General features: G+C 32.9%; 1 protein-coding gene across 2 annotated transcripts in view; it reads left to right on the top strand.

The window, feature by feature from the left end:
• Positions 1–9775, top strand: part of LOC106460131 (parafibromin-like) — a 79778-nt gene that overhangs the window by 17152 nt on the left and 52851 nt on the right. For both annotated transcript variants that reach the window (XM_022386782.1, XM_013919813.2), the window contains exon 5: positions 3555–3610. In XM_022386782.1, the coding sequence (XP_022242490.1) occupies positions 3555–3610 (56 nt within the window). The remainder of the gene's footprint in view (positions 1–3554; positions 3611–9775) is intronic.

Here is a 9775-nt window from a genome sequence, read left to right as displayed (position 1 = left end):
TAAAGTCATTTAACGAAGTTTAGAATTTTATTGGATAGTCAACATGGTTTCACTAAGGGAAAAATATCTTGCCTTACGAATCTTTTGACATTCTTTGAAAAGGTTACTGCTTATGTAGATGAGGATAAGAGTGTAGAGCTGGTGTATCTGGATTTTCAGAAACCATTTGACAAGGTGCCATGTAAAAGACTTGTAAAAACCATAATCTCTGTAGGTGTGAAGGATAAGTTAGCAAATTGGATAGAAGAGTGGCTGGATGGAAGAAAGCAGAGGGTTGTTACAAATGGAGTTCAGGCAAACTGGATAAATGTCACAAGTGGGGTACCTCATGGCTCAGTCTTAGGACCTTTGCTCTTTTTGATTTACATCAATGACATAGATGAAGGGATAGTCAATAAATTACATAAATTTGCAGATGATATTAAGGTTTTGGGTGTTGATAACTGTGTTAGAGGATGCTGCTGATTTACAAAAGGATTTAGATTATTTTGTGAGTTGAGCAAATAAATGGCAAATGGGTTTTAATTATAATAAATGCAAGATAGTGTATGTGGGTTATCATAATTTGAATTATAAGTATAATTTAAATGGGAACAACCTTAACAGTGTCTTGAAAGAAAGGGATTTTGGTGTAATAGTTGATCAGTCTCTAAAGCCATCCAAGTAGTTTGCTGTTTCTAGTGGTAGGGCAAATGGGATTTTAGGTTGTATCTACAGAAATATTGAATACACTCCTAAAGAGGTTATAATTTCATTGTACATGTCACTGGTTAGGCAAAATTTGTAATATCGTGTTCAGTCTTGGGCTCCTTACCTCTGGAAAGATATTGAATTGTTGAAAAGGATTACTAGAATCGTGCCTGGGATGAAGGTGTTGTCATACAAGAAGAGGTTGAAATCTCAAATTGTTTTCTCTTGAAAAAAGAAAAGTTAGGGGGATCCAATTGAGGTGTTTAAGATTGTAAGGGGAATTAATAGTGTTGATGCATCATCTTTTTCGTACTTACAGTGAGAATGATAGGACTAGGAGACACAAATGTAAATTTTCGCAGGGTAGGAGACATCTTCAGCTAAGATAGTTTTATTTTTCTAACAGGGTGGTTGGCCTTTGGAATGGGTTGCCTTTGGATGTTGTAGAGGCAGTAAGTTTAAGTGAGTTTAAGAGAAAGCTTGATAATTATATGAATGATAAGGGCTGGCTTTAAGATTTTTTTTTTCAATTTATTTATTAAAAATTTAGTTTAGAGGATGGAACAGCCTAGATAAGACTAATAGGTTCCATGTTGTCCCAAAATGTTATGTTTTATAACATTATGTTTATTATGTGATACAGGACATTTTTATGTCAAAATGTTTTTCCCAAAAAATATAAAATTATTTCCACCAATTTAAGGTTTCAAACAACTAGTTTCAATGTGCAATTTCATCATTTGGTAGACTTATAGTTGAAGAACCATGCCACAATGTTTGCTAGTGAAAGAAGAGCCTTTAAGAGTTATCAGAAAAATCTGCACATCTGATTGTTTAGGACAGCAATAGGTTCAAAATCACATCCAAAGTCAATTTTGTGCTATGTCCTCTTCCTGAGGGCTGTAGTTTCAAAAGAGATATCTTTGACACAAAAAGCATTTGTGATGAAGCTGGCATATCTTCTAATATCATTAAAACAATAATAAACAAGGATTTCAAGTAGAAATGGCTCACAGGTCAGAAGATCACAAGTTTTCAACCACATCTCAAAATCATAGTTGTTTTTGTAAGAAAGATGGCCAAATAACTGGACCTGCATCAGTCCAATTCAACTGCATGTCAGGTTCCCCTGTGTAGCCCCAATTGACTTTTTTATCCTTGATCTACTTAAAATTGGTTTTGGAATATGAAGTTAATATAGCATGAAGGGGTTATCTGGAATGTTTTTTAACACGTATGGTTTAACAGTAGTTTGCTACAATGGACATTGTAATGTCAGGCAATAGTGTGTAATTATGGCCATCAAATTAAGCATGATCAATGATCAAGTATAGAAGAAATTATAAGGGCATTGCGGGAACTTGAATATTGTTCACACATATAGTATGGTTAACCCTCAATATGTTTTTATAATTATAATTTTGCACGTAGTATTTTTATCCATGAAAAATATAAAAGAAACTTAATTACATTTATAGTTACATAACTTAAGTAGTACAGAGAAATTGTACATTTTGTACTGTAAATGTACTCACTGCATTTGAGATGACTGTAAGTCTGGAGTTTTGTTTGGAGAAATTGAATATTTATAACCAAAAATAATATATTGTAGTTACTTACCTGGCAAGTGTGTGAAAAGAACAACAAAACTATAATGTTACAATGCAGAATGTAAAATCTGGCAAAGCCTCAGAAACCTTAATATAAAAGATAAAAATATTCTTAATTGCAAATTTTTTTTCACGTTATTTTTTTAAATTGCCAATCAGAGGTGCTTAAAAATAGCATTTCAGATCTTTCCCATATCATCCCCTGGTGGGTTAATGGAAGGCTTACAGCCTTACAGTGCTAAAATCCAGGGTTTGATTAGCTGTGGTGCATATAACCCATTCTGTAGCTTTGTGTTAAATCAAATAAAAATATATTCTCATGTTATCACATTTCACTTCTTGATCTTCTATCAGTATCATCAGTCATCAAATGAACTAAAAGTTACAGCTAAATGTTAACCTGAAATACTATTTATATGCATGCATTTAAACCAGAAGTCTTAATATTTGTGATAGAAACCACACTTGACTGGAGATTTGTTTTCTCACATTATTCTTTAAATTACTGATTAACATTTCAAATTAATACCAACTCGTGAAAGGCCATCTGTGAACTGACTTGTGATAGACATAAGGCAATTATGAAATGATAATTTTAAACACCTTTGATTTGAAATTCATAATGGACAACTTAAGAGAAATGTATAAAAATAATATGTGTTCAGTTGTGATTTTTATAACGTACATCTATAACAATGAATAATTTTTGAAGGATTTTTTATAATTTGTCAAAATGATAGTGACAGATGAACATTAAAATTAGTTACATTCTTTTGAGAAAAGGTAAATCGGTGCATGCATTTTAGAACTATAATTATATTTTGCTTATATACAGATGAGCAAATATTTTGTTTGATTTTTAATTATTACAGTCTTTGTGTGTGTTTTCTTTTTTGACTGAAAATTTAATATTTTACTTATGTTACATATAAACTGCCCAACTTTATAAAGAGTGACAACAAACTCATAATTGTAGAACACTTTTTTTTTTGTTGGAAATACCAAGTTGATGTCTTAATGAACCAACTGCTTAATGCTAATGAATAATCCTTTTGCATTATTATCTGGTTTAGAAAACTTTCCATGCAAATATATATATATATATATATATTTTGCAAAGTTTTCTCCAGGTTTGTGTTGTGTACAGAGAGAACATGTACTTTAATCATGTAGTAATAGAACATATGTATTATGCATAGAATATGTATGACAATTATATTAAATTTAGTCTAAAAGTTAGGTATTTGGTTTCAGTGAAACGTGTTACAGATGAACTACAGAATGACCATGTTAAAAAACCTAGATTTGAGGTAAGAATAATTTTTATAATTATGACTGTGCTGTAAGTGTTCAGATTGCTTTAAAACCTGTATGTTGCTGTTTTGTTGTTTATCTTGAATTGTTGGTAGAATAATTCATCTATCCAAGCCTATCCTGGAAATTTAATGTCATTTGGTAGAAAAAATGTGGAATGTAGCAGAGATATTTCAACTCCATTCTGGATTGTATCTGGAAGATGATTTTTAAAAGTCAATAAAGCTCAGTGTATATGAGCAGATGATATTATCATTCTTATCTATTACATTATGAATAACAAAAAAGCATGATATGAATTAGAACACCCATTGCTTAGTGGATGTCACTGTGATGTTTTTACTGAGATTATTTACTATATAGGAAAGTTTTTAGATTTGGTCCTACTAGTTTGATAGCTAAAAATGTAAAATTAGTAGGTGTCAAAGAGCCCAGGTCTCCTTTTTTTCACTTATGATTCAAGCACAATAAAAATCTTTGTGGATAATATAAATACTGAAATTATATCCTTACCTCTCTGCAAAAATTAGCCATTCCTTGCACATCCGCCTTTGAGATTTCGCCCATGCCACTAGTTTTGGCCTAAGCCAAGTTTTAGTGTAAACTGTGCAAGTGCATGATGTAATGAACGTACAACAATAGCTATCCACCAGTAGAAGGGTAACACATCCTCTTTGTGCAGTAGATCCCTATAAGCATCTGTGCTCAAAATTAATTTCATTCTTTTTTTCTGAACACTGTTAGGAAAACAAACATGTTTAACAAAGTTTAGTGAGACTTATGCTGCCTTTGTTCCAGTGTTAAATTTTTTTCATTTTATTTTATTTCATATGTGATTTCAAACTATGTTGCCTTTCAATTACTGTGTAAAAAATGATCTAGAGAATTACTTTAACAACAATCAATTTGCAAGTTGTGGTAACTACTACTTCTTTCAAGGTTCTGGCAATGATGATAACACTGCTCCTACTTCGTCTGTGGCCACTGGAGGCTCATTGACTTTGGAGGACATAACTGCCATTGATTGATGTGTCATAGGTTTGATAATACCTTTATTGCTTCATCTTCCTGTCCCTGTGTTGGAAGTGTGTTCCCTTCTTTCTGAACTCAACTATGAGGATGACAGTTTTGATCAGCTCTTTCCACCTCCCAGGTTTGCACTAGGCTCTTCTTTACCTGTAAAGAACTGTGTTTCTCCTCTAAATATCTTTGCATTCTCTTTCACTTTTGTTTTTTGATTCTTTCTGTTCCTTACTACATGACTCTTATGTTGAGGATTATTTGGTTTTTCCCTCTTCTCCAGACACGTGTCCATGCTGATATGTTTCTTGACCAGACAGGATTCTTTCTATGGAGTGGCACTCCATCCTCAGGTTTTTCACTGCATCTGTTCCCTGTTGGGCATGCCAGTGATTTATGCCTTCACCACTCTTCCCAATTCTCCTCTTCTGGTCCATGGTACCTCATCCAGCAGCTCTGGCTATGGATGCCCTCAGCTAGAATTGGCTTAATCATTTTCTGTATCTGTAACCTTCTTTTCACTTTCTCCTATGCATCTTGGCTTGGATTTGTGACACTCCATGTTGGGTTCTGTTGGTAGCCCCCTTTTATCTGACACAGTCTTGGTTCCTCACCGAGTGGTATTCAGGGCACCTTTTCCTCTGTCTTAGTCCTGGTCACTTTTGTTACAACCTCATATGTCTCTCTTTCACCAGGGATTGTCGTCCCTTCATTTTCATGTGTGGTATTTTTCCGATCCATTGTTTGGCGGCCAGGTTTCTCTGACTGTGTAGCTCTTCTCTTATTCCATTTGTGTCACCCTATGAACCACTTTGTCTGTCAAAGAAAGTGTTGTGTTTTGTTGCTGATGGTCCATCTGTCACTCTCTCTCACTAGGCCATCCTACTGTTGCTCACATTTAAACCTTTTTTATCTAGTTGTTTGACCAAGGTTTGTTGATTTCTACCATAGTAGGCTATTAGGCAACCTTACTGACTACCTTCCAACATTTTATTATGGTTCTGTCTTTTCTTCCCCTGTTCTTTCCACCTTGTAATGGCCCATCCTTATATATCATCCACCTTGTCTTATTCTTTACTGGAATATAAATATGGTTCTATTCTCTTTTACCCAGGCCTTATTTGAACCATTGGCCACTTGCTCATTACACCATCTCTCTCAAAACCTGTTTCCATTCTTCTTGCTTGAGGTCATCACAGATCTGACCTTTCATTATGCATTTAATGCCTCCCATACTTTGTTTCACATATTTTCTTTAAATCTCTTTACACAGGCTCAGTTGAATTGACCAATCACATGACCACTTTGTACTTGTTTAAAGCCATTATAGTTTTGATACTACTAACTTTTAATGTAGTATGTATATCTTCACAAAATTTGGCAAAATTTCAGTAAACATTATGGCTTTCACATATAAAAAAAATCATATTTTTTTAGTGATGTATTTTTAATAAGATAAAAAAAGATTTATATGTGAATATATCAAGTCTTATTTTTGACCAAGTGCAAAGTGATTTTCATGTTAAGATTAAAAATACTCTTCTTCATCTCAAAAATCTCAAATCTCAGTTGTGTAATCTCTAAAACCTCCTAAATACATTTCAAATGTTTATTTTCACTAAAACTATATTTTATCTGTTAGTTTCTCTACCCTAACTCTATACAAGGCTGGTAAATTTGACTGACCTGGTAACCACCAAAAAAAACAAAAAACTTCAAATGTAGTGTGGAACTACATTCATTTATCCTAAGTAGCTTTAAACTCGTAACAGTATACATCTATTTATAATTTAATTTTATTGTTTTATTGCCCTTTGAACCATGTCTAACTATTATTCACACCATTATATGTTGTAAATCACTTGGAGAACGAGCAGTTCACATTGTGCTATCGAATTACATTACCCACGAGCTACTCTGAGCTTCTCATGTGCGTGCCTCTTGAAATATTTCTAATATACTATTATTATTTATGTTTATTTTACCTAATCTCAACTTAAATAATCTAAAGAGATCTTTATTTTTACATTTTGGTTACTTTTATAATAATAAATAAAGAATAAACATGAAAAAGAGTAAATAAAGTACTTACTCGATATTCCTTTTATACTACTGGTAGTAGTGCATTAAATAATTTTTATTTAATCAAATAATGCATCAAATAAATGCAAAAAACAGACAATGTCGCCTAACTATCACAATTTTTTGGCTTTCTAACCAGAGACGAGCCATTACAAATTCATCCAATCTAGTTGATATGTTTCCCATGGGAATGAAGTTTGTACTAAAAGAGAAATTGACAATTCGTTATAAATAATATAGTATTAAATGTAAAAAGGAACTATTAACAAATCCTGAAAGGGAGGATGTGACAGGTGGGTGGGGCAAGAGGGGTTTAATTTTCTATTTGATGGCTCTGTAACCAAACAAGATTGAAGGCTATAAAAATTATTGTTTGTCTGAGTGATGAAGATTTTATAGTGAGTAATTTACGTTAACTTTCATACTTATTGGAGGAGTGGTGAATAAAATAAAGAAAAGGGGATGCCTAGAGAAAAAATTTCACATTCCTCACACTAGGGGAAATTCAAGATTTTTTAAAATATTGCCTTATAAAATTAAGAACTTAAAACTTATGTACTATTGAAATATGGATTATTAGCTATAATATTATGCTATACTAATTGTATAACATAATCAAAAAGTAGTTTAATTATATATTGAATGTAAGTCACTAAAAACTTTGTGACATGCACAGTAAAGGATGTCCACACAAAGAGTGTTAGTCTTGTTCCCTGATTGCTCATTTTCTCCTAAGACTTGGATGGCTCAGAAGGGACATCATTCTTTCTCTCCCATTTCTCTTCCTTCAGTCTTGATCTTCTATGATCATACTGATCCCGATCATCTTTTGTGTCAAGTTTGAGTGGTTAGGTGTTACTTGGCATGTACAGCTCCATTTCAGGGTTCCTGCAATTGTTTACTCATTCTATAGGACCTCTCTTCTTCTACGGCTCTCTCCTCCTTTACTCTTACCAGACGGACTCATCAACTCGTCTGGATTATATTAGGTCATCAAGAAATTAATGTCGCTTTTTTAGATGAAAAAACCTGAACAACTTATATATCAAAACAAAACATTTATTAAATAAAATAGTCTCCATTCTTATCAATGATGCTTTTCGATCTTGCAGTCAAGTTGTTAATGCCCTGATTAAAAAAATCACTTGGCTTTGAAGCAAAAACATATGTTGATGTCCTCTTTAACACCTTCTACATTTGCATATGTTTTCCCAATAAATTGCTGTTGCAGCAAATGAAAAAGATGGTAATCTGATGGTGCCGTATCTGGATAATATGGTGGGTGGGGGAGAACTTCCCAACTCAACTCCATAATCTTGTGTTAAGTAAAATGTGCCAAATGTGGATGTGCATTGTCATGTAGAAGAAGAAGAACACCTTTCCGACTGACAGGTGAAGGGCATTTCTGATGAAGAGCTTGATTTAAATGTTCCAATTGCTGTCTATAGATCTCTGCATTGACAGTTTGCTGTGGATTGAGGAGTTCAAAATGAATTACTCCTTTGATGTCCCACCAAATGCAAAGCATCACTTTCTGCGGATGGAGTCCAGGTTTTGGGGTCGGAAGTGGTTTTTGTCTAGGACAGAGCCATTGTTTTTGGCATTTAATATTTGCATAGAGAATCCATTTTTCATCACTGGTGACAATTCTGTCCAAAAATGATTCACATGCATTATGCAGCAGAAGAGACAAGTGTGTTGCCTTGGGTTAGACTCAACAAGCATCTTCAGAGCATAAATATCAATTCCAACATGTCGGCCCCTGCCATCACAGTTTTCAAGGCTAGTCACCTGAACAAAATTTGCTGAACCATTGTTCACACGAACGTTCAAAACATTTCCATAAACTTCTTTGATATTCTTTGTGGCTATAGAAGCATTATTTTCCTTCATGTATTCAAACAGCATTACATGCCAAATATGTGTCTCATGTGCCATCACTATAAGGTATTAGAGTATACAAAACGTTACACATAGGCTACACTAATGTGACGTTTAGGCAGTTCATTTAACTATTATAGGTGATGTACGTTTTTTGGGGGGTGGTTATTGAAAGTGTTCCAAAACATGTATGAGTTTATGTCACAAATATAAAACATCTGTTTAACTAATTACTGATGCTTATTATCATCTTGCATTATTTTAAAATGTATCAGTAATCAAAGTATATAAGCTGTTTCTTCACCTAATTAACCTTAGAAGTAACTTCACACAAGTAATTCCTTTTCTATTCAAAATTCGGGAAGATTTGAAGATACCAAATTTATTCTAAGAAATTGACTAGTTTTTATATTCTTATTAAATTATAAATTTCCTTTCTCAGAACAAAATTATTTTGTTAACAGTAATAAATCACTAACAATCTACAGGTGAATCTTAGGATCCACTTATTATCATGTGGATCAGTCAAAGCTAATACAAGCATCTTAAGTTGTTAAAAAAAATTGCAACAACAGTTTTATTGTATATTAGTGAAAGTATCTAGATTTGCTCAGGTTATTAGGTTGATTTATTCCAGATGACTATGTCAGTGTGTGTATTCTGAACCCATTTTAGCATAAAAGTATAACCTATGTAATTTGTTGCTCCTTTACGGGATGTGGCCTTTTTATAAAGGTAACCTTCCTACTGACTTTACCGCTGATTTTAAACTTAAATAATAAAAAACAAACTTATTTAATTAATGGAGCCTCTAAATTAGAAAACAAAAATTTTTTTTCAATTCTATAGTTTATACATTTCATTCTATACTTTCAGCACGTAGCCTCTTAACAACAATATTAGATTACTAGCAGAGACCCACAAAAAATATCTGACCAAATTAGTATCTTTATCAAAACAGTACTTTTTTTTAAATATAACATTTCTAGCACAATACAAACGAATTGTAATCATAGACAACGAAATGTGTAAATCCACTTGTATATAGGCCGTACTTTATAAAACTTTAACTTATGTTAGGCATACGTTCGATAAAGTGATAAACTAAAACTGTAACCTGTGTATGTTTCTTTTTACTTTAGTTTAGTTAGTACTAAACTTTACTGTACTTAATACTA

Source organism: Limulus polyphemus, unplaced genomic scaffold (genome assembly GCF_000517525.1).
Source record: "Limulus polyphemus unplaced genomic scaffold, Limulus_polyphemus-2.1.2 Scaffold715, whole genome shotgun sequence".
Lineage (NCBI taxonomy): Eukaryota > Metazoa > Arthropoda > Merostomata > Xiphosura > Limulidae > Limulus > Limulus polyphemus.
Note: the sequence above shows the minus strand (reverse complement) of the source record. Positions and strands in the feature narration are given on the sequence as shown.